A 24986-nucleotide genomic window follows, 5' to 3' on the forward strand; every position below is an offset into this window, starting at 1 on the left:
ATGGAACCGAAAAAAGTTGAACTAGAAGTTAAGTAAAGCGGTGAGTAGCGAGTTACCATGATATCATCAACATAACTTTTAGAAAGTATAGGAAGTATAAAATGAAACTATGTATATCTTCTTAAATACATGCCTTAAACTGACCAATAAACTTTTTGAAAACCTAACCCAACGTACTGTTTGTTAAGCTGAAACCCATCTGCTCCAATTTCGCTACAAACAGTTTGTGTTTATTCATTAGCTGATTAACAAAGCATTGTCACCTTTTATTTAATCGGACAAACATTGGCTTTGGCTTTTTCCACCACCAGATTTTGGCAAACTCAAGTCCAAAGCTCAAAACGTTTAACGTCTGCTTGCCGTTCTCGAATTTCACTTTCGTTGGAGTCAAATATTTGCGTTTGGTAAAGAGGTAACAAAAGGTAACTACTATAAAATTGAGTGGTCCAATTGTTTCAAGGCAGTTACAATCGAAGCACCAATCCGAGCGTTTCAAATCGTGTGGCAATATGAAGTTTATAATATTTGTTATTTTAACCTTGTTGATCCTGAGCCTGGCATCTCAACTGGAGGCTCGCACGGGCTTCTATTGCCTGTGGAGCACTAAAAGGACCTGCTCCAAAAACACCCCCAAATGCATCCGTCTGCAAACTGGTGTTGATGCGGCCAATGCGGCTATCTATTCATGCAAATACTATCGCAACGATTGTCAGTATCTTCTCGATAGTTGCAAGGGCGCTACAAGTAAATATTTTTGACAATACATATTTGTATTTTATTTATTAAAAACATAAAGTTCAAAGGCGAGCAAAATTGTGAAACTAATCGATTCGAAAATTTGAAATCACTTCTTAAGGTGTCTAAATGTATGCAGTGAATTAATAGTATAGCCTTTCGCAATAGTTTTCGAAAATTATGACTTTAAAAATATTGCTGCATACTTTAAAGCACCTGTATAAGAGATTTCAAAACCCTAGTCATCAAAAAGAGAAGAATGAAAAATGTTAACTAAATTCAATTTAATTATTAGTTAACCGAATTACGTTTTGCAATTTTAAAACTTAAAATTGGATTATTAATATCACCAACTAAATTAAAGCCATTTTTTCTCATTTCTTGTATTTTCAGTGTATGGCCAATTGGGAACAGAAGTTAATGTACTCACATACTGTGTCATGAATAGCATCCCAATTGGGGGAACCGGAGTTTGCACATAAACTAGTTATATTATTCGATTGATTTTCACACTTTAACTATTCCCATTTATATGGTTCAATGAAATATATCCTTATTTATTAAACGTTTTTTGTTTCATTTAAAATATTATATTGCTGACTTACCGCAAACCACACTTTGTTTAATTTCCCGATTTTGTCGTTCAATCCCATCGCCGATCATACAGCAAAGTGATGCATTTAAACGGTTTTGGTTTTGCTTTGGAAGTCGTTTAGCTTTTAATGGCTTTCACATCGCCATGATGTATGCTTTAACATTTTCCCTTTTTTCACTCTTTTTAATTGCATTCGCATAAATCGCACTACTTGGGGTATTGGGGAAAACGAGGGGAAAATTATGGTTATGGCCACGCAGACAAGCGCACTGGCGCACACGTACATGCGGACAATGTAAATTTATGGAGCTTCGCTTTTTAGTTTGCAATTTTTCGCCATTTTCTTTTTTGTGTACAGCGGATGTGAATGGCGAACGCCTGCGGATGCAATTAGAATGGCACAGTGAACACTGTCACACACACATAAATAATTGTGTGTATGACTGAAATATAGGTCATTACGAAACATTTCGGTGGTGAAAGTTCAAAATATTTGCATAGTTTAAGAATAAATCTATTCAGGGTGGCTTAGTTGGGCTAAAAAATGTACTCCTGTTTTTTTGAGAAATTTAAAACGACATAAGGAAACAAGGAAATGCTATCTTAACACACTGAGTTATTTAGCACTTTTTAATTAACCCTGCAGATTAAACAGTTTAATAAATGTTTGCGTGCTATAAAAGAATACTAAGCTTTTTAAGAAGAAAAACATGCTTGAAAACACATTTCCATTAGGTCGACAAAATGTGCAGTAACACTTTTTAATAAACTTGCAAATTGAGTAGGACTTTATTTGTTTGTTAATATATATACCAAGATATACACGCTTTAAAAACACATTTTCATTGACTCCACAAAATGTACAATACAAATCTGACAAATTTAATGTGTTTAATGTGTCGATTCCCAAAGTATATTTTCCTTGCTTAATTATATACATATAATATTGATTTAAGTTCATTTTAAATTTATAATTTAGAAATGTTTGTAAATATCAAATGTTGATTAGTTCTTGAAAACTTGTTGTATAGAAATAAGCTTAAGTATTTAACTCTCATTTGAGAAATTATTTAGACTTTCGTTTATTTCAATCTTTGTGCACATTTTATGTAGATTTTTTTATTAATAATTTGGTGGTATACATCCTTAACCTGTTCGTATAACGATGGGCGTGACACTCGATGAATATGATGATGATCCCAGAATGGAGGAAAGTATGCTGGACAGTGCAGAGCTGTAACTTGAGCTGGAAGACGATGAAGATGTCGAGGAGAATGTGCTGCTACAGGTGCCAGTATTATTGACACTTATGCTCGTACAGTTGCCGATATTAATCACATTCCAGCCTGTGGGAAAATATGTTTAGTATATGATTTTTTCAATAATTTAATAATGGACACTTACTTGATTTACTAGTCAGGCAATTGGCACGCTCCATGAGGCACCTGTTCTTGAAGCGATGGCACCTGCGGGTGGAACTCCAGCGTCCACATACATTGGAGTTGGCATAGCAGCTGACGGAGGTGGTCGTGCAGCGGGAGGCTGGAGTGGAGCTGCTACTAGACGTACTGCTGCCGTTGCCAAAAATAATCAACGACTTGCGGTTGGAGTTGCGGGCATTCACCGACCGCCTTCTCACAGTGCCAGTTCGGTTATTAGTCCTGGTCCGCGACTGTCGTGACTGTCGGGAAGTGCCATTAGCCAGGGTCCTGACCCTCGTACTTTTCTGATTTTTTTGGGCATCGGTCGCCACGGCGATCAGAGCGATCAGCATCAGAAGAGCCAACGTCAAACGCATTTCAATGTCTAATTATTTTGCCAACTGAGTTCTCCTTTATTTATACTCCCCAGTCTTTCATAATTATTGCCGGCCTTGGAAGATGTTTACCATCTTTTTCTCTTCCTTCTTTCTTATATATAATACATACATAAAAACTTTTTTATAATAAGTCTGCTGTTACCTAGTCTTTGTTCATTCCACGTGTCTTTAATTTTGGGTTTCTCGCAATTGTGTAAATATATCATAATTCATCTAACAACGTCAACAATACGGCACGTGAGTGACTTTAAAATATTTATAGATCTACTGTTTAAATAAATAAAAGAGTTTTGCATTCTTTGATACATTTTCGAAGACATACTTTTAGGGTTTTACGTATTCATTTCTCTAACTATAGTAGAAATGGTAAATGAACCATGAAATGCCAACGCCAGTGATAACTGCAAGAAAAAGGGTTAAGTCTTGTACATTTTCCAGTGGCTATTTATTTATTAACATAAGCCCCTTCCAAAATCTGAATTGTGTGCAATATTTTTAAAACAGATTATTAAGTTTTACGATTTTATTTGACAAAGCTTGCCAGCAGCTTTTGTGGTTGTAATATTTCGAGAGCCACTTTACGCAAGATTTTCCCACTCTGATTGAATGGCAGTTTCCTGCATTCGCGATTACTCCTCGGGATTTTCGTAGTAGCCTTTCCAAGAAGGGATTCAATGCCCGGCACTTCTTTTGATGTGATCAGTTAAAGTTATCCAATGGTGGCCGCCATAATTTTCTTATTGTCAATTCACAGCGCAGTGTGGGGAAAACTCCAAGTATTTTTATCCTTTGGGCTAGGTTCAAGTGGCCTGTACTTAACAAGCAGACAAATGCCATCACTGCACCCTTGGCTTAGTTAATAATAGTTTTTTTATAACTCTAAATTTGTTTTTAGAGCTACATTAACAGTGCTTGGAGCGTTGAAACTATAACGCTGGCTTAAAAATTTAAATTAATGGTCCAGATGATTCAGAAATAGACACCACAAATTTTTTTTTGCATGTCACCATAAGTCATTTTTTTCCTGTTGTCATTCCTGTTTATTTATATAAATATTAATATATATACAACAACCGAAAATAATTTTATCGCTTTTGTATAAAATAGGTTAACCGCCGGATTAATAGTAAACCTAAAAAAATTTAGGTTTCGGTAGTAAATTATATGGTGAAAAAACTTTACAAAATATATCCTGTCATATAATTACTCAGGGAGTTAAAGTTAGAGTACAGGAAAATCAAGGTTTATTCTCTGGAGGAGTTTGTCGATTTAAATTTGTAAGCTAGTGTAATTACTATTGTTGTTCTGAACACAATTAATTGTATAGATTTAAAACTAAGTTTCTTAAATTGTTAGGAAAGAATAAAAAACATACCCATAGTGTTTTAAAATAACATTTATAGCTGTATTCTTAAAGAAATAGGTAACAAATTGATTTCATTTGTATTGCCTTAGTGACATTTCAAGAAAGCATTGAAGAATTAGTCTATAGAAATCTGAAAAGCGTTTAGTTTTTACATTTCTTGTAATCAAATCTCGCTGGATAATCAACTGCCACAGGGTCGAACCACATCGACAGGCATACCACGGCAGAGGTTCTGGTGCACCTTACGATAGACTGCAAAGCAATTGGTTTTGGGATAGTAACATTCATGATTTCTGAACTTTCACTTACATTTTTTTGGGTCACAGTTGCTCAATTGTCGCTGGCAGTCGTTCTTGAAGGCCTGGCAGATATTGGCTTTTCCTAAGCGGCCACAGGTCATCTTGGTGGATGTGCAGCTCTTCTGGACACTTCGACGACAGGGCTGTATTCTGCGAGATCTGTTTATAGAGCGGGTCAGTTCATTACTAACTGGAATCTCGAACCCTTCATCCGTGGTGCTGCTATTGCGTCCGGAAACAAGCATGAAAAATATCGCCACTAAGATGACACAAACGAATAATGATGCTTTCATCGTGCCTTTTAACTAATTAAATGGTCTTCAGTCATACGGGCTTTTATACCACCCCATTGTTGTTTGTTTTGCAAAACGGCAAACAATGTGTTCTACTTTAATACATTATAGTGCGATTTGTCAGCTGAGCAAACAATAATTTAAAATTTGCAAAAGATTTTGGGTCTCCAACCTTGAGTCTTATAGCCAGCATTATTGTTTTATTTATTTAAAATTCAAACACATAAATTAATATCAATAACGGATAACGGATAACAAAGGCTTTGTGAAATTAAATTATTTGGTCGTAAAATATTTGTTTATTATTTGAAAATTTAAGATCAAATAAATAAGGAAGCGAAGGTAATTTCAAATTGAAGGTTCTTTGGGGTATTCTAGAGATTTAAGACATTAAGTTAGGATGATTAAAAGTTTTGATTTCTGATAGATTCTCAGTTGATAATAAATGTATGGTAAGTCAGATTTTCTGGAGTATTTTTGATAGATACTCAGTAGGTCCCAAAAATTATTTAAACACCTTCGTTTATCTTAGTTTTAAAAATGTTTATTAACAGCAACAAGAATCAACCCCTGCGGATAATAATGGGAGTAATATTTGAGGACGAGGATGAGTAGGACGAGGATCCACCGCAAATGCCTCGGGATCCCACGCTGATTCCGGAGCACTGGGACAGACTAACAGCCGTATATGTGGTGGAACTAGCGCAGGTCTCGTATCGGAGGGCGCAGCTGTTCCTGAAGCGATTGCAGAGATTGGAGCGACCATAGCGGGCACAGGCATTCGTCGTGGAGTTCCAGGCGCAGTTCCGAATGAGACAGATCTTGGGCGTGGAACTGCTACTCGAACTGCTGGACAAAAAGGCACAGGCGTATCCCAAGAAGAGCAGGACTAACGGCAGACACAGAGCGCTTTTCATTTTGCTTTTTGCTGATCAATAATGTACTTAACTGCCAATTCACTTAACAGCCCGGACTATTTATAGTGCGATCGTGTTGCTTAGTTTAGAACCCAGAGAGTATGGCCAAGACCATAGTTTTAAGCACCTGTGCAAACATGAAAAGATATGGTGAGAGTTTGGCATTTGGCATTGGCAGATTAACAAAACAGGTGCGACACCTAAGATGGCTATAGTCCATTGCCATTGGCTTACGCGAATTGCTATTAAATAACTCGAAATTGACTAAAGGTTAGTGTAGTTCGCATACATGTTTAAATTTAGGTCTACAAATATAGAGGCAGAAATATAGTACATTTTTATGAAAAAGGTAATCTACTATCAACACTACCAATTTTGTATACTAAAAGAATTCTTTAGTTTCCCAATATGCAAAAAATAAACACATGAGCAAATATAACATTTTCAGAGGATCTACAAACTTTAGTTAGTTAGTTAATGTTTGACATTAAAAATACATGTATTTTACTTCAAACACATCCCTAAAGTATGCAATAAAATAATATTTTTTTTGTGCTAACATTTTAATAATATTTATTATTATATTATAAGGTAAGTTTAAATCTTACATTTAATTACAAAACGTGTTCTTTATATGCAATATATTAAGCCCTTAAACTTTATTTCGGTAACTAACTTCTATTTACTTAGCTAGACAAAACACAAGGGGTTTTTAGTTAAACAAACAGTAATTGATCAGGATCAGAAAATCGGAGAACTAATTCCAATTACTGTTTTTACAACTAAAAACAAAGCTCTAACAACGTGCGTAATCCCCATGTGTTTTATTCCTATTGCACTTAGAATTGCGTGAACAGAAAAAACAAAAACCAATTGAAAATCATGAAGAAAAAATTCAAAACAATCAGTTCATGTGCACTTTGTACTTTTTTTCTCTTTGCAGTTGAGTGCTTGGTTTTTGTTGTATCGCTTTTTGTTTGTTTATTTATTCCATAAACGCACTTTTATTAAATGCTGTCGACGGCATTGTTCAGTGATTTTTGGTCAAGGCCGTAAATCAGTTTCGTTAATTGGCTTTGGATTGATTATTTGAAGAGCACTTACCTCTTATTGTCGGAGTTATTTGGGGAGTTATTTAAGTTGGCTTCTAAGCGCAATCAGCCAAGTGTTTATGCAAAGAAACCGTTTAGAGTTTGGCAATTTGCCAGCTGGAGTAATAATGCAAATTTATGCATTATTTTGTGAACAATTTAGTGTGTGCGTGTCGCACAGCGTTTTACAATTTGGCCCCAGGCTCTGGGCCAAGTCAAGCATCCATTTAGGCCAGCAATTAGTTGCCCATTGAGTCGATAACATGTCTAAGTCATCATATCGCACAATTCTGCCTGCCTGGCCAACTATGTCAACTGTACATAATGTGTGGGTAGTGAAAAGTTTGCCACACTTTCTATTGATTGGATTGGATGTGACTTCATCGTATAAATGGGCGCTTAAATGGACCGTGATTGAATGATCGCTCTATTAAGCAAAATAAAGTTTAGCAAAGAGAGCAGGTTTTAAAGTGATAAAATGTATCAACTAAAGACAATACTTTGATTTGTCCTTGCTTGCTTATTTAAAAAACTCTTTAATTATTACAAATACGCTGCTTTATTAAGTTTGCTTCACACATTTATTTGTGGAAATAACATCAATCTAATAAATTGATTTATAGTAATCATTAGGCCTCTATGAGTGTCATAATTAGTTCAATAGTTTTTGTTTTCTTAACGGAAGATGTGCATATTTCTCTTTATTAAATTCCATTAATTTAATTAAATACAAATTTGCTGTATCTTTGATCCAACCAATTTCATAAAGGATTTTCAAAAGACCTTAAAGATAATACTTTACTAAAGTTCATATCATATCATCATAACGAAATTCCATAATTACATCTTGGTATACCCCCTATTAAAGTGCATTCCCCCCGAATGGGTGTCATGATTTTGTCGGGCATTTTTAATGAAGCTGCTGCCCATTAATCAATTTGCCAGACTCAATTAAGCTATAGTCTCTAAACAAAAGATCAATTATATAACACGGACCAGTGGCATTCCGAATCGGATCATATTAATCAGCCACTTGGCTGGTGGCACTGAAAATTGATGAGCACAAAAGGAGAAGAAATGGCGGATAAAAACAAAAAATCAGAGAGAAAATGTGGAAAAGAGCTGAGTGGCTTGTGGCCTGAAGATGCCACTTGAAGTTGCAGCCAACGGGTTTGGTTATTCGCTTTTTGTCGCATTGCAGGAAGTTGCAAGTTGTCAGCAGGGTTGGCAATGCCAGCGGTTGGCCGCATTTGGTAATGGCCACTACCAGGGGATTGATGACGTCTCCGTCATGTGAAAGGTATATAAGATATACAATCAATTGTTTGAAACAGAAAAGGCGGAATTTTGTTTGCACAATACATGGGACACCCAGAGGAATTAAAAACATTCTGATACGATTATTTAGTGCATATCAATTAAAACACAATTATTATCGACATACATAGTATTAGTATGTATTGTTTGGTCATAATGTATGAATATTATTTATCCTCTTTTTACCAATTTTCGAACATTTTAAAATGGGTTCATTTTTCAATCACTTCGATGTCAATGCTTTAAAAGTAATTGATAATTCCTGAAAGTTTTTGTCGGGCTCTGACCTTAAGCCATCCCAAATAAAATGGGTATCAATGTAGTCGGATTGAAAAATGCAGCAACTGCCTTAAACAGATCTCTATTTGATTGCTGGCGCTGCAATAAAAATTATTTAATTCGGATGCGGCAAATGAATTTGCTGGCTGCAATTCGCGTGATGCTGCCAATGCGGCAATCAGCGGCGACTGCGCCCCCGTTTAACAGTAAATCGGAAAGCGGCAGCAACGGCAGCAATGGCAGCAACGACGGCGGCGGCTTAAACAACAACAAACTTTCACTTTCGACCGCCTTCGCTTCGTCTCGTTTCATTTTGCTGAAGTCCGTCGGCGGTCCAATCCGCTCGCCATTTCAGTTTTCTGTTTTCGGGCAGGTCAGTTTCGGCCCGGTTAGTTAGTTATTTGCTGTTTCGGCTTCATCCAGCGAGTTGATGGTTGAGTGCATTTTCGATTTGGTCTCCTGTAATCAGTGGGCTCTTGTTGTTGTCTAAGAAAATGTTGTAATATAATTTTAATTTGTACCCAGAAATGATTGCCAATTGCCGCTGCCTAATGCTGATTATACAATTTTTTTGTTTATTTTCCTCAAACGAAAGTGTTTTGAGCGTTTTAAAGCCCGGGTATTACCTGGCTCGCACAGATCTGAAACACACAATTTGTGTAATTATTTTTTGGTGTCTTGGCCCGGCGTTTAACTTTAGATTTTGGGATCTGATTGACCTGGGGCGGATCAGTGAGCAGGGGCATTTGGTGCGCCCATAAGCGATGGGCAGGCCCCACATTGAAGGTCCGAGGTCTTCGAGACAGCTCGACGAAGAAAATAAACAATAGCAGGTTGATAGCCGAAAGCCAAATATGTGGACACTGCAAAAAATGATGGGAGTTTGCATGAAACATGCCAGATTCTTACTGAACATTCAAGGTTTAATTTTATAATTAACTTATAAACAGGAAATATATCTTTCAGTCAATGAAAATAAATATAACAAAAATTACTTATCTGATGAGTATTTGAAACAATTTTAAAAGCTTAGCTACATCTTTATTATTTTGTTGTTAGATTTATTAAAAGTACTTTTAAATATAGACCATGTAAAAAAATCGTTAGATATATAAGAAAACAAATAAACTCGGTATTAAAATTGTGATACACATTTAATACATATATAAAATGATAAATTGATAAAATTTTGGCAAGATCCAATCTTTTAGTAACAACTTAACGATTAAAAAATAATATTAACGATTAAAAAAAAAACTGTATTCTTATCTTTCGAACCCAAGCGATCATTTATTAAAATCCTATTATATTAAGCTTGAATTAAATTAAATTTTTAACAAATTTTCTCAAAAATCGATTAACTTTCAATTAAAAATAAATTAAGCATAACTTTTTTCTGTGTAACTGGGCCTATGAACATGAGCCCTGAGGAGATCCCAACAAATATGAAAAGCGAAGCGCGCATGCATGAGGTCGTCGCACTTAAATGTCAAACGGTTCAGTGCTCTAATGAGTGCCCCCGAGCAAATCCCCCCTCATCAAAAACCAAGAAACCAAAGCCCCCTGTCGAAGATTGGTCAATTGGATCTGGCCAAGAGGCGGTGAACGGTTGGCCCGGCCAAATCTGCTCGCCTATTGCCACCGACTTTTCGCAATCGTGGGGCAAGAAGAATGACCAAAAACAAGACGGATTTGCAGGCTGTCCAATTAATACAACTCATTGCGAGAGGGGCGACGAGGCAGAAGTTGTCGCTGTAATTAATGCGATTTCTGTTCGACGTCCAATTAAACTTATGGCTCTGTTAGGCAGACACCAGAAAAAAGATGAATAAGCCATAGGTATAGGGATTATTTTAATTTAATGAAATATGAATTCAAAGAACATACACAAATTTACTGAAGTCCTTTTAAAATTTCTAAAAACTTTAAAAAAGTATATACAAAGTTCTATAAAACTTGTTCATTTTCAATGAATACAATAATGATTATATTATATTTTTTACAATTAAGTTTTAACCTTTTAATTTTCAATGCTTCACAAATTCCACAAAATAATATCAATATTGAAATTAAAATTATTAATATTTCTTATGTTATATTACTTTGGTATTTTTATAACATATATATTTTTTGTGTGTACATATGAACATTTACTCTAGCTGCGCAGGTGTGGTTGGATCATAGAACCGCCTTAAACACATGCTCTTTGCAACTTGTTTGGAATCGAACATGTACGTTGATTCGACCCAAGTATTTTTTTGGTTGTCTTGCATGCAAATCAAGCGATTGTTGCTTTTGCCTTATTATTCTGTTTTTTGTTTTGTTCAGGTGTCTTGTGTCTTCCCTTCATCAGCCTTGTCTGGCTGCCAAATTTGTGCGTTTAACGGTGTTTGTTGCTGTCGGAGTGGCCGACAAACGTTATGGCCATCTATAGCGCCGATAGCCTCTAAATGCCACAAGAACCCAATGTATGGACGTGTCCAGTTTGCTAATTACCACAAAAAATCATTTACTTTTTTGTCTTTTGTAGGCCACAAATTTTTCGATTGCAAAATTTAAGGCGGCCGCGAAATCAGAGAGCGGAATATTAATAAATATATATTGACTGCAGCGACATACTTCAAAGGCTATTTTTCTAAAAGGAAGCGCATGGATGTGCATGTTTAAATGCAATTTTTTGCCATTATTTTGAAACTAAAGAAACGGAAAAAATTCCAAGATCAACAATCGTCGAACCAGCAAATTATTCACCCTAGTTAAAACAAAATGCTTCCATTTAACAGGTTTTTACGACCAACAAATCGTTTCTAACGAATTTTGTATCCGCCTTAACACTTGCCAATAAATGCGGGCTTACAATTTATTTAAAATTCCTCTCTTAAGTGCTAATCAAAGCAAATTAAAATTTGCATAAGCCCAAAACGTTTCCTAGTAGTTCTTTCGCAGCTGTGACTCCATCGAAAAGGTGTTCGGATAGTATACATATATTCCATTAAGTTCGATATAATAATGACGATGATGATGACGAGGATAAATTCGCAAGCCATTGACAAATTTTGTCTTCTGTTTACTTATGTATTTATTTTCGAGGCAAAGCAAATAAAATCGCATTAGTATTGGTAGTAAAATATATAAATCAAAATAAAGAGATCTCTTTACTTTTTTGTGTTGCGGTGTAGGAAATGATCATAATGGGTTAATAACAAATAATAAACATAATGATTAAATATTATAGCTTGCCAAATGATGGAAGCCTTGAGTGAATTTAAGCAGCAGCACTACTGTGTGCTGTTATTTGGACAATTGGCCGTCAGTGTGTTAATTACATTGCCAAATGCGAAACCTAGAAATTCGGGTTTAAAGTAAACCAACAACAAAAGCAATAAATAAAATTGGCAACTAAAACTGTTGAAATACTGCGTGGGCAGAGCGAAAAACTTCGATTTATTGCAATTGGGCTGAAGAATTCGAATATAGAGAATCAATTAAAGGGTAAAATGAAAAACTCATATAAGAGTGAAATGCAAATAAGTTATCTATAATATTCCAAGAAGGTAAGCGAGTCTCTGAGGTAAATGAAAAATCTATAAACCTACACATAATAAATTAAACTGAATGCAATGGTTTGATCTTTTATCAATATGTTAATGCAAAAGATTTGTGAATGAATACACCTTTGTTATGCAAAAGATAATATAATTCTGGTACACGAGGAAGCAAATGAAGACAAAGCTTTAAAATAAAATTTGGAATTGCTTTTTGATCACATCGATACATATATACATATATACATATTTGGTTTTGAAATCTATTCTTTATAATCATCAGTTCGATTTCACTGCAACCTAAATTGCTAGGATCATCAAAAGTGTTATTATTCCCAGCATCAGTAGCATTCAATTTCAATTAGCGTACTTTCCATGGAATTACTGCTTAAATTATGCACACAGGCCGGTCCAACTCCATGTCCATGTGTAATTGTAATTGTAGCCGCTAATTAAAACCAGAGCTCAAGCTCAATGTTTAATGCAAACAATGCAAATTGCTCATACGCCGCGTGAGCCATTGAACTTGTCGTCGGTATTAACTGAAGACCAGCACACGACATCTGGCAGAGGTTCGATAATTACTGGGAATCCGGGGACGGGGATAGAGATGCAGTTGAGGCAACGGGAACCCACTCAATCCCGCTCCCAAACTGATGATGATGAGGCCTATAGTGTAATCATAATTAATTAAACATTGTTTTTTACAAGTTTCCGTGTCAAGATTGGTTGCTGTAAACTTAATGGTTAATAGCATAAAAGCAACATTTTGATGGCTTCCTGTGGGGAAGCAAAATTTCTTATTGTACCAACATTGTAATCCAAGCATATCTTAAAGTATATTCATAAAATTTATGTAAATTTTTTTTTAAAGTATTAATATATATTCTCCCATTTAGACACTCTTCACTTAAACTCACATAAGCTACAAATTTAAGCAAGCAAAACACGTTCCTGTGCTTCCAATCTAAAACAGTATTAATAAATGAAAACTATTTACCTTTAATTTTCAACTTTAACTCAAACAAAAAGGTTAAGGCAAACTTATCTAGAATATTCTGCCATTGTTTATTTTCAAGGTCATTTTGATGTCAAAATATACAACCTCTTTGCACTCGAACAATTTTAAATCATAATCAACTTAAAGCATCCGCTTAATCTAGTTTCAGCTTATGGTTTCATTTTCAGTATTTGGTTTCTAATTTTCGACTTTTGTTTTTGCGTTTCGTGGAACATTAATTGATTTAATGATTTCGCTGGCCAAAAACAAATCCCATGGCTGGCCTGGAGTTATGGAGAGATAATAATTTTAGTTTTGTTAACGAAGCGTTAAAAATCCCCAAGCAGCCGGCAGCATAAGTGGCAACAAACTGTTGGCGGCTTTTGAAACAAATATTGCTGTTCGGTATTGGAGTATCTGGCAGTTAGGCAGAAAGGCAGATAGAGCTTCACGCGTGGCAAACTTTTTTCAAGTGCAGCATGCAATTTTGCAATATCGAAAAGCAGACCTGAGAAAAAAGTGAAACTCGGAGGCTCGGGCAGATACCCAAGCATAACTGTAACCATAATTACCGACAGCAATGAAAAGCGAAACAAAATTAATGAAGTGTGTGATAAGCGCTAAGGGAAAAACTAAAAGAAAAGGAAAACCCCGCCATTCCGGCCAAGACAATGCCTTATACTTTGACTTGTGGCCGCCCGTACCTCGGCGATGTATCTCGGTGTATGTATATCCAGAGCCATGTATCTTAGGCCGATGCGGAAGTGCGGGAAAAAATGTTTCGTTTCTTGGCCAAAACAATGCACAATGTACGAGTACCAGCCGCACACTCACGCGGCAATTGTTTTTTTGCCGCAATATGTTTTTGTATCTTGAACTTGAGGCATCATCGGGCAAGATGTGTCTATGGGCGTATCCGCACTGCATGTATGTGGGTTTTTTTGCAGGGGTGTTGATTTGGGTGTGTGAGCTCGCAATGATAAATTATCTCTACAAGTACTGACTTGAAGAACAATTCTGCGAAGCAAAATAATTAAATTGATAAAATAACAAAAAGCTTAAAATAATTGTAATTAATTATAATTTCCTATAATTAAATGCACGCCAAATTAATAAGTCATTGCACTTTATTGTAGTTTTGTATAAACTTCAAAAATATACATTTTTAAAATAATATATGGTGATTAAATTGAAGAAATACCTTCCTTAAGCAACTGCTTTACTGTATTTCACTTTCCTTGAACACAAAAATCCACCTAATAGCTCAGAATTGACTCCAAAAGAAGAGCATCAAAACCACATAAAGAAAATCCACAAAAAAACAATCAAGAGGCAGCAACTATTTTGACCAAATTATGTCAGAGTTGCCTCCAAAGATGTCTAGCTCATGTTGTGTTAGACTTTTTGCTGCTCTTTTCTATATATGTGGATTTCTGTTAAGATGATTTGTGCCAGTGCCACTTGAACTGTGCGTCAGCAGTGATTGAGGGAGATAGAGCCCGAGATGAAGACGATGTCGAAGATGGAGGCGATGGAGGCGATGCTTGGCCCTCGGCATGTCAGATGTCGATGGTGATGATGCTGCGGCTGATGTTCATGTTGTTCGTTTGTTATTTTTTTTGCCCCGATGTCTGCCTGCAGTGCTAGGTATTATTGCATCATCAAGCAGATTGAGCAATGAATGGATTTAAATACAAATTTAATGGTTTCAGTTATGGCCCATTGTGTTGGGTCGTTCAACTGAGCCCAGTAAAGGGATTATCGATACGATTTATGGTTGAGAATAAATGGTTTGTACTGACAATAAATCAAAATAAAATTGATATTTCAACAAATGAACCGTGTCCAGTTTAAATGCGCCCTAATTTATGTTATTGAATCATAATCTTGTTTTGTTTATTGAGCATTGGATGTACAAATTTGTTTATTTTTAAGGCATGCAAATCTAGGTCAAAATAAAACTTTATTCTCTGTTAAATCTCGTTAAAGAAAATTCAATTAAATTGCCTAACTAGACTTTTTGATGAGTATGCGATATGACCTAAACCAAAAAGGGATGAAATCTTTGGCTACGAGACCCCAAAAATTCATTCAGCCATTATAATCAAGGTTGAATGAAAATAAACGTTTGAATTATTCGCTTTAAGAAGGATGAATAACAATTTGGAGAAAGGTGTTCTCCTAGTCGACAATTGTCCCTAAAATCGGAAAAAGAAGCACAAAAAAAGCGTTTTGCTGACACATCAAATGGGAAGCACACAATTACCGGCCATATTTCTTCCCTGTTTCTCTGCCATTCGCCTGTTTCCCTTTTGTGGGCTGAACACGTGCAAAATGTCCAACATGTTGGCCAAATGGGGCCAGAGAAGTAAAAACACCATAAATGCCCAGGTCCACTTACAATTATTGCTCCAGTGGAGGGAGATGGTGAGTTGCAAAAAAGCAATATAGAAACTGCGAGCTATGAAAAATCGAAAGTGGCAAGCCGAGTGACAAGCGGAGAGCAAAGGAGAAACATGTGCTATAGCCATTTGATTCGGTTCGGATTCGGATTCGGATTATGGCCTGGGCTTAGCATTGGGTTTGGGTGCAGCGCAATCTGCGGCTCAGCATCTCTAATGCTCGCTGCAGCTGTGGCCAATTCACATTGGTTCCAGTAATTGAAGTAACCAACAAAATAATATAACTATAAACAAATACAATTTAATAAAATTGAAGAAGTCTTACACAAACTGGTAAAAAAAAGTACAATAAAGTAGCTCTAAGAAATGTACTCAAATATTAAATGATTTACTTTTTAAACCAGTTCAGATTTAGTAGTTTCAAAACTGTTGTAGTGAATAACTAAACTATTGAGCAGTTATTTAATAAAAATGATATTGCATGTGACATATAAATATATATATAACAAATATAACTTTTACCTATACATTTTTTCTCAGCAAAAATTTAAAGAGCTAAATTCTAAAATGTTTGTTGATGTAAATTTGTCATAAAAATAAATAATACAATTCATAAAAAAAATGTAAAATCGCCTTTCTATTAATCAAATGAAATAATTTACCTAAAATAGTTGGTTAACTAAAAAGCTTCTGTATATGAAAATAAACGACTAATTTTAATATTATAAAATTAAAATACATTATTGTTCAACTCAAATGATATACTATTGGGCTTAGAATCAATTAGCTATAAATACAGTCACCATTTGATCTAAAAGCCCCTAAAAAACGTTGTTACGTTTTGACATTTTTGTATTAAATTATTTTTAAATGCTGAACTAATTGTTGGACCAATGTGCAATCGATGGGGGCTGCGGGGCTGTGCTGCATGGGTTTTTTTGTTTTGCCATATCGAAGAGCATGTTGCACAATGTCGCCGATGCGAATACATGAAAGATACCGGGGGAAAAGAGCCGAACCGAGCACACACATATTGGAATTGGAGCAGAGATCAACGAGTCTGCCGCCAGTCAAAGGCAAACATCTGGTTGTGGCACCGCCCCTCCACCCCCTCCCTTAGTCAGCCCCCTTTGGGCGGCCAGGTGCAGCCGGTTTCCTGTGCGTTGGCAACGTAGCTCACGTTGCAAGTCTCAACACGGCGTTCGCCATTAAAAGCGGCAAATTGCTCTAAAACCTCCGAATGGGGGCAACTACATATACATATATGAGTTCTATGGCAAGGAATGTGGGCTTGATGAACTGGAAGGTGGCTAAATGAACCAAAAGGATGCCTAGTGAATGCAACTTCTAGCTAAACGTTCGTGACCAGAAATCCAAATGCAACTCGTATGTTCAATGCTGTAAAACATATGAGCTGCTAAAGCATTTCTAAATTTTTTGATATTTATTTCTGTTTTTAAGCTGCATTTCTGTCAGACATTTCTATATACAAATTATTGTTATACACAAATTATGGAAATATAGTTTCTTAATTAAAGTTTACAAGATTATTTGGAATTTAGTCAAAACAAATAATTATTCAATGAAAAATATCTTTATATTTAGTGCTAATATAAATTGCATAAATCTTAAATAATATCCCAATCAATTATTTGTTAATACCCTTTTTTGGTGACATATCTGACCGCAAACTGTTGGCCACTTTAGCTGGCTTAATTAAATCGTTTTTGCCTGGCCTATAGGCCATCCAAGTGATTGTTTGCACTCGACACTCACCACAAAAAGAAATAATAACTGACCTGACTGAATAAACACCATAAATATCGGCACGATTTTGGGGCTACCACAAAAAAAAAACCCAAAACGCCACCGCATTGAAAGTGAAAGCTTTTTTTTTACGTTTTTTTTTCAAACAATTTATTTATAAATACCTTTTGGTAGCTTAAGAAAAAAAATGCATAAATTATTTGGGATTTATTTTTGAGGCAAAGATGGGAAAAGTCTCGAATGAGAAATGATGCTCATCACCTGTTTTCTTTTGATGTATTCAAAGGCGGTGAATATTGCCCCACCCAAAGATGTCGGTTCAAGTTGAAGTTGAGGTGATGTAATTTCTCTCAGCAACAATTTCAATTTCTTTCCTAGCCACACGAAAAAAACTTGAACTTGGCAGCTGCTTTTTTTACAACTTACTCTTACCAAGGTTGTTATTACTTTACTATTAAGTTGAAAGTTTGAGTGAGCAATAATGTAAAGATTTTTATGAGTCATCATTTTTTTTTTGTATGAGAAATGATTATTGATTTTATTATTAATAAAAACTCTTATTTATATACTTTATCATAAAAGAGCACTTTCAATTCGTTGTGTAATACACCCAGTTCCCTTAATATATCTTTGGCATTTCTTTGGCGCAGTCGCAGCCGCATTTTAGGGACTTACAAATTTGCATATCAATGTGACTTTGAGGAGCTCTACAACTGTGACTTAATCACTTGCTGTCATTTTAATTTACTGTTAATTAGTTTACAGTCCGCCCGAAATTACACTTAGCCAAAACCATAAAAGCTGAATGGGAAACTCTAATTAATTTTGATGGAAATTGGCAAGCATGCGAACCTCTTGCAACCCGAAGATCAAACCACTTCGAACATGCTGCGAGCTAAGAGCAAAAGACTGGCTTGAGACTTGGCCCAAACCGTTGGCCAAAACAGTTGAGTGCCGGTCGAAGAAGCGAACACAACGCGGTTGCGCATGCGCGTGGATCATGTACGGATCGGACGTGCCCAAAATTCACAATTTAAATATTGGCTAAAGAACGATAACGGCGACGGTGACCAAAAATAGAGTTCTAACCGCAAGTGACAAGTGACCGACAGCCAAACAAATTAAAATTTATATCCCCAACCAAAAAAGGTGAATGAAACTACCGAGGAAACTGTGTCAAAAGCAAAGAAAGTTGCGTTTATATGTGGGCTGGGTCGCCAGATCTTATGAGCTCTGTATCTTCTGTATTTTTTGCGGGCTTGTCAAGTTAGAGTGATCATCTGCGTGGGTCTCCGCCATATGAATTCAAAATGCAATGGAATTGTAGTGATCACCATTTAGGGCCTTACGCCCAGGTATGCGACCAGAGAACTGTTCTTTTCAGGTGATTCACGCACAAAACTTCTGCTCATCTTGCATTTTTTTTTTATTTCGGAGGTGCGGCAGAAGCGCTTTGTGAATAAATTTTACCCTGCTCCTGATTCGGTTCATGTAAATCCGCCTTTGGGTATGATATCACTCGAATAAATATTTATATTCGAATACTTAACAAGGTCGTCTGGCGTTTGTTAAGCTTGTTTCCAGTTATTTTTCATTATAATTCGATGTCGAAATATTTATGTTATTTATACCTTTTTTTGCATAATTTTTGCTGAATAAGAGCTTAACTGGTTGTTAATTATTACCTTAATTGATGTATTCGTACAAACCAAATATTACCAAAAGCTTTTGTGTTTCTATGCAAAATAAAAAGCCTTCGCTTTTTAGCAAAACGCGTAGGTATTTTTAAGCTACTTAATAGCAACTTAGTCTATTTATTACTTTGGTATGTTTACTAAAACAGTACAATTTGTTGTAAAAAAAATTTGTCAGAAATATTGTTTGACAAACAAAATACAAGAAATATGAAAATAAAGACTTGATTTATTATTTTAATGCAAATTAGTCAACAAGAATCCCCATTTCCTTTAACATTTTTTTATATTTCTTTTATTCCTTAAAATTGATCTCTTGAAACATTCACAAAATTTCCGGAAATCAAACAAGATTTGATAGCTGTCCTTAACTTTTACGCCTAACTCAGGTGTCAAGCTACTATCAATCACCCAGCCATAACAAGTTCGACTGATTACACAAAGTAATTCGACGCGAACTTGACACATTTGATATGCAAATGGCCAGAAGCCAAAGTCAAAGCGGCAATTTGCGTTAAGATGAACCAGAGGCTGCGGCTGAGGTTGACCGGGGCAATCAGTCAACCGCGGAGCAGTGGAAGTCTCGGTCAAAAATGCCAATTAATTAACAGGGCCTTAGGGCCATAAGTGGTTCCGTATGCATATGCGACTCTAATTGCGGTTAAACACTGCGCTTGCAATTAACTTTCCATGGTTAAGTGCCAAGTGGCGTATACGTAATCTCCGCCTTACAAGCCAAGAACATTATTAAGGCAAAGAAATTTTGTATTATTTCAACATTTACAAACTAAGTTAGTTAATTCTGAAATAATTACTGGATACTTATTAAAACCAAACACTTACTAAAGTTGTTATGCATTTTTTCATTGATAAAACTTTTTTACGAGTCATTTTGATCATGTTGTAATATTATTTTACTTGTATTGCAATGCATTTTTGATTTTGTTTGAATAATAAAAAGCTCGCGACTAAAGCCCAAAACAAGCCCTAAACTATTTTCCCTTGCGTGCAAATGGCTGAAACTGCATTCAGATGGGCTTGTGTGTATATTTTATGTTTGGATATATGCCATAAAAAGTGTATACACCCTGAAAGACCCGCAGATACACGATTTCATTTGCGTGCCACCCAGCCAAGTCACGTTGTTTTTTTTTCCTGTGTAGTTTGTGTATTTTATAAATTATATTCCCATCTGAAACCTTTTTATACTTTTTTTGCCCGCTGAAGCCATACAAATGTTAATCGATAACCGAAGCGATTAAAACAAAGCAGCCAAAAACAAAAGCAAACACAACATTTTTATGCAAATGCACAAATTACAAATGCCTCGGAAAGATTGCGCAAAACCTTTTTTCGAATGGGCGTTTGCAAGAAATAACTAAGGGGAAAAACCAAAAAAATCACAAAGCCCAAAAAAAATTATGAGCTTTAAAAAGTTGAGAGAAAAAACCATTTCATTTAAAGATATTTCAGATTGTTTTTATAGAGGTTTTCTGTTACTTTCTGCCGAACTATTAATATATGTAGAGATAATAAATATTGAATGCTTTTCATTCAACGGGTGCCAGAGATTTAATCAAATGTATGCCAATTTTAGCTTCTTCTTTACAGTCTGAGATTATCTGTGTTGTTGAATAAACACAACTTGGCATATTCCATTTATACTGTTAATGGAAAAACTCTGCCTGTTCTTTTACCATTTCGATGTAACATTGTTAACTGCAGCTGACAAACCCATCAAAAAATCTAGTTAACCTTGTCGGCCAAATTAAAATTGGAAACCCTCTATCCTCTCAACATATATTTTTCAGTGCACTTGTTCCACTTGGCTTGTTTTGCATATTCTATTGAAATTTTACTGTTGCCGACTGGCTCCACTTCAGTTTTTAATTAAATAGATATTTTGGATAGCAATTTGATTATGATGCCCAAAACGGGTGGCAGGGTTTTGTGGATTTCTTTTGAAGTAAGTAAACCAGTTGGTCGGCTAATGGAATATCGTTGGCTATTGGCAATTGGAATGTCAATTGATTGGCCATGCTGAGTTATGCAGATCCATAAACCGGCTAATGGTTGCACTGTGGAGTCGTGAAGTGTAACACCTGCAAAAGATATATATAGTGCCGGTGTGCAAGGCTAAGACGGCCAAATGCCGTGGAAAATTCGCGGCCAACTTGGGAGAACGGGTTCGATAGGTTGACGGAAGAGTTTTAGTATTAGCCATAAAGTGTGTTGCGCAACCAACCAGTTGATGCACTTGCTCATGATTTTTCTCTCACCATCTCCGCGTTTTTTCCCCAAGTAATCTAATGACTCTTTTTCGTTGACTTTTTGCAGCATGCGTGAACGCAGTCAAACGACACCGAGAAGGCGTCGAGCTGGTCCAAAACAGGCCTTACCCGAGGGAGTGGGTGCCCTGGAATCGCCCTATTACACCATTGACAATACGGAGGATATTTATGGGACCACCTTGCTGCCCTCGCAACGCTGCTACGTGGATCCCTGGGATCTGGAGAACTATGACTATGTGCGCAAGAAGATCGATGATGTCACCGGTCAAGAGGCGATTGAGCCCGCCTACGAAGGGGGCGGCAACTCCCTGACCCCCAGTCCCACCTACGGATATGGAATGGGAGCGGGCATGTCTGCCACTATGCCACGCCCCCACACCCAGACACGTCGCGTGTCGCGTGCCCAATGCCAGCTGGAGTGCTGTGTGCCCCAGAGGACTCGTCGCCGGAGTCGAAGTGCCCGCAAGGAGCCACTCTACACGGCCAGGAGCGACATATACGGGGCACCCAGTCGCTATGAGGACTACATGGCCACCATGACCAGGCAGTTGCACCTGGACAACGACGGCCAGGAGGAGGAGGAGGAGTTGCCGGTGGAGGACCTCTACGGCGAGGAGCAACGCCAACTCTACAATGGCTTTGGCGGTGAGCGAACCATTAACAGCTTTTAATATTAAATTAATTTTATTAGCCATTGTCAACTGCATTTGCTTGTCCTTGTGGTTACATCTCACAAATGCCTTAAATGTCTTAAAATTTTATATATTATGCATATCGTCTTGATTGAACCTTAATTGATGATTCCATTTGCTGCTTACAACAAGCCTTGATGCTTTCTGTAACTAAGCTATTCTTGTCGTTTTCATTAGTTGAACATTGCGTTTTCCGTATATGAGTTTTTCATTAATAAAATGTAATTTCCATTTTAATTGATTCAATATCTTTACTGTACAAGATTTGGATTCAGCTAGCAACAAGATGGATGTCTGTTTAAAGTAAAATTTACTGGCCTTCTGTATTAGAAATTAATATACTTCCGCTTCTGTGATTAATGAACTATAGTTGTGCTCTTCGAGTTTAAAATATTATTATTATTATTCAAAGCTATCTTATAGTTTAAACTGCAAGGGAATAGGTATTAAATTATTATTCATACTTTTTCTATTAAATAAAATGTATTTGTTTATGAAGGTGGGGCCTTACTGGAGATGTTTGTTAGATTCTTAAATAAAGTAATTACCGAATATATATTATAGATTTCTTAGGTAATATATAGTATTTATTTAAATTTGTATTTGTTTAACTATTTACCATGAGAAGTTGTTTCACTTTAAAGTTATTTTGCTATCCACTTTCTTTAAGTTTTACCAAATTTATTTTACAGCTTACTATCTTACTAGCTTACTAGCTTATTTATTAAAATGCATAAATGCATACTATAAAATTTGTTATCACCATTACCCAGGCTTTTCCAGTACCAGTTCCACGGAGCACCCCTCCTCCATCGGGGATGAGCAGCCCGTACTCCAGCGACGGGCTGCCACCCTCCAACGTCGTTCCGTTCCAAGTCAGATAAACAGCCAGAGGATCAACAACTATGGAACCGCCCCCCATCCGAGGCGCAAGCGAAGCGGAAAGACGGCGCCCCTGGCCGCTCCCCCTCAGATCGATTTTCCCGCCCCGCCGCCACTGTCGCCCGCCTACGACTACTGCAATCCCTACGCTACACTGCCGTACTGCAGCATACCGGATTGCAGCGAATGTCACCAGCAGATCTACGCCGCACCCTCCACCCTCTACGGTACCATGGGCGGAGGCGGAGGAGGCGGAGGTGGCGGAGGAGATAGATCCCGGATGAGGGGCTCATCACCGCACTCCAGCGGAGGCGACTCGTCGCTCTACTCGGGAATTTACGCTCGTAAATTCGGACTGAGCAAGAAGGGTCTGCTCCAGATCGACTACTCCTGCAGCTGGAACGATCTGGACCGGGTGATGCAGGGCCATTGTTGAGTTCCATGGGGCAACTGCATCTGGCCTTGGGTGCTTGGGTTAGGGTTACCATCACGTTTGCACCGATCGCGAACAGAAACATCTTTGTACTTAAGTCATTTTGCATATAGACAACACACACACACACACAAGACCAAATAACTAAACATGTTTGTCGTAGATTTATAGTTTCTCAATATTGAAATTTACCGAATAAACTATTGAAACTCAAACAAAGGGGAGTTTTAAATTTTGTGGGACTGTTATTCATAAAAAAACTAATAATTAAGAAATGTAACGCTTTCAATATTAATTCGATATTCTCCGTTATAATCGGACCATCACAGCAATTATACAAATATAGTAATTTCCTATGCACATGTTCTTGGTGCGCATCGTCACTATATGTACTGCTGTTAAAGTGATTAAATGTTGTATTTTGCTTAGTTAATTGGCTAGCACCAAACACCTTACACATTTCCAAGCCACACAATCCATTGTCTTCCGGTTTTAACCAGAATTTCTTTAGCAAATGACACTGGGCCAAGCCAAGTTTAATCAACTAATTAGGCAGCCCATTGCAACCAAAAACTGACAGTGAATTTCCACTCACTTCACTCTAATTAGTTGTGACGTCATGAGACGAAAGTTCCATGTTTGACAATTTGTTTTGGGGCAAAGCGAACATGGAAATGGTTTTAACGACGGACTTTGATGAATGTTGGGGGATTGTCAGGCCTAAGTTGGTCTAACAAATGCCAAGCGCAGGTGTACGAAGCAAAATAGGTGGGTGAAGAAAACTTTTTAAAGCACACTTTTTCGGAGTTGCATAAAATGGGAAAATCCATTAAACTTCTGCCACCAAAGTAGAAAATGCAACTTCGGCTCGATTATCTCAGCCCGAGGTGCACAAATACTCAGTGAGACCTGTACAAAAGAGAAAATCAATAAGGTAAATAAAACGGAAAAGATTTTCCCCTATCTCCTTTGCTCTTGCCCTCTAGTTTCACCGCCCTTCCCGTTTGCCACTGAATGCGATTTCAATTTCTCAATCCAATTTACCTTTGCAACATTGTATACACATCAATACACCGATAAAAACAAGGGTATTTTCGGGAAATATTAAAGATTAAATTAATTGTGGGAAATAGGTTTACTATCTTATACACCCAAAAAACAAAAAAGAGCTAAAAGTAAACATTCGACAAAGTCATAAATTTATTTCTAGCTTTAACAAATTTTTAGGTAAAAAAATTGTTGGTATATTAAATAAAAAGAATATATACCACTTGGAATAGTTGTACATAATTGATTTCAATATTTTATTTAAAATATACAATTAAACTTTTTATCCGTGTATAAATTCCAATACCAACACAAACACAAATACGAACCAAAGTACAAACACAAAGCACAAGTAAATCATAAAAAGCAGCAACAACAAGCATCTGCAAAGCGAAAATCTGAATGCACAAAAAGAAATGAGAGGAAAACTGTTCCAAGACGAGGGGGAAAAAGACATAAAAAAAATGTGGAAAGGTTTTTTGCTATGCACATAAAAGCGCAAATATTTGCGCAACATTTTCG

At 36.6% G+C, this 24986-nt stretch overlaps 5 protein-coding genes across 6 annotated transcripts; 2 read left to right on the forward strand and 3 right to left on the reverse strand.

The window, feature by feature from the left end:
* Positions 1-482: 482 nt before the first annotated feature.
* Positions 483-1237, forward strand: LOC128255049 (uncharacterized). Its single transcript, XM_052984489.1, has 2 exons — positions 483-744; positions 1129-1237. Exons 1-2 carry the CDS (start codon positions 510-512, stop codon positions 1215-1217), a joined length of 324 nt encoding a protein of 107 aa, XP_052840449.1. The 5' UTR covers positions 483-509; the 3' UTR covers positions 1218-1237.
* A 1232-nt stretch (positions 1238-2469) lies between these two features.
* LOC128255050 (uncharacterized) lies at positions 2470-3128 on the reverse strand. The gene is made up of 2 exons (XM_052984490.1): positions 2735-3128; positions 2470-2676 (listed from the first exon to the last, which is right to left on the reverse strand). Exons 1-2 carry the CDS (start codon positions 3126-3128, stop codon positions 2477-2479), a joined length of 594 nt encoding a protein of 197 aa, XP_052840450.1. The 3' UTR covers positions 2470-2476.
* A 1511-nt stretch (positions 3129-4639) lies between these two features.
* LOC128254899 (uncharacterized) lies at positions 4640-5107 on the reverse strand. 2 transcript variants are annotated; one of them, XM_052984256.1, is made up of 3 exons: positions 5019-5107; positions 4825-4964; positions 4640-4767 (listed from the first exon to the last, which is right to left on the reverse strand). In XM_052984256.1, exons 1-3 carry the CDS (start codon positions 5105-5107, stop codon positions 4697-4699), a joined length of 300 nt encoding a protein of 99 aa, XP_052840216.1. In that variant the 3' UTR covers positions 4640-4696. The 2 variants fall into 2 exon arrangements, with proteins under 2 accessions (XP_052840216.1, XP_052840215.1); XM_052984255.1 differs by having other exon boundaries at positions 4825-5107.
* Positions 5108-5670: 563 nt separating this feature from the next.
* On the reverse strand, positions 5671-6030 carry LOC128254931 (uncharacterized). Its single transcript, XM_052984303.1, has one exon. It carries the CDS (start codon positions 6022-6024, stop codon positions 5671-5673), a length of 354 nt encoding a protein of 117 aa, XP_052840263.1. The 5' UTR covers positions 6025-6030.
* Positions 6031-18370: 12340 nt separating this feature from the next.
* On the forward strand, positions 18371-23636 carry LOC128254950 (uncharacterized). Its single transcript, XM_052984345.1, has 3 exons — positions 18371-18574; positions 21457-22055; positions 22876-23636. The coding sequence occupies exons 2-3, from the start codon at positions 21458-21460 to the stop codon at positions 23418-23420; spliced, it is 1143 nt and encodes a 380-aa protein (XP_052840305.1). The 5' UTR covers positions 18371-18574; position 21457; the 3' UTR covers positions 23421-23636.
* The last annotated feature ends 1350 nt before the right edge of the window (positions 23637-24986 follow it).

This window comes from Drosophila gunungcola, assembly GCF_025200985.1.
Source record: "Drosophila gunungcola strain Sukarami chromosome 2R unlocalized genomic scaffold, Dgunungcola_SK_2 000006F, whole genome shotgun sequence".
Lineage (NCBI taxonomy): Eukaryota > Metazoa > Arthropoda > Insecta > Diptera > Drosophilidae > Drosophila > Drosophila gunungcola.

Coding starts and splice junctions, on each gene's coding strand:
- LOC128255049 (XM_052984489.1), top strand. CDS start 510: ATGAAGTTTATAATATTTGTTATTTTAACCTTGTTGATCCTGAGCCTG. Junction 745..1,128: donor TAGTTGCAAGGGCGCTACAA/GTAAATATTTTT, acceptor TTGTATTTTCAG/TGTATGGCCAATTGGGAACA.
- LOC128255050 (XM_052984490.1), bottom strand. CDS start 3,128: ATGCGTTTGACGTTGGCTCTTCTGATGCTGATCGCTCTGATCGCCGTG. Junction 2,677..2,734: donor TTGCCTGACTAGTAAATCAA/GTAAGTGTCCAT, acceptor ATTTTCCCACAG/GCTGGAATGTGATTAATATC.
- LOC128254899 (XM_052984255.1), bottom strand. CDS start 5,107: ATGAAAGCATCATTATTCGTTTGTGTCATCTTAGTGGCGATATTTTTC. Junction 4,768..4,824: donor CAACTGTGACCCAAAAAAAT/GTAAGTGAAAGT, acceptor ATTGCTTTGCAG/TCTATCGTAAGGTGCACCAG.
- LOC128254931 (XM_052984303.1), bottom strand. CDS start 6,024: ATGAAAAGCGCTCTGTGTCTGCCGTTAGTCCTGCTCTTCTTGGGATAC.
- LOC128254950 (XM_052984345.1), top strand. CDS start 21,458: ATGCGTGAACGCAGTCAAACGACACCGAGAAGGCGTCGAGCTGGTCCA. Junction 22,056..22,875: donor ACTCTACAATGGCTTTGGCG/GTGAGCGAACCA, acceptor ACCATTACCCAG/GCTTTTCCAGTACCAGTTCC.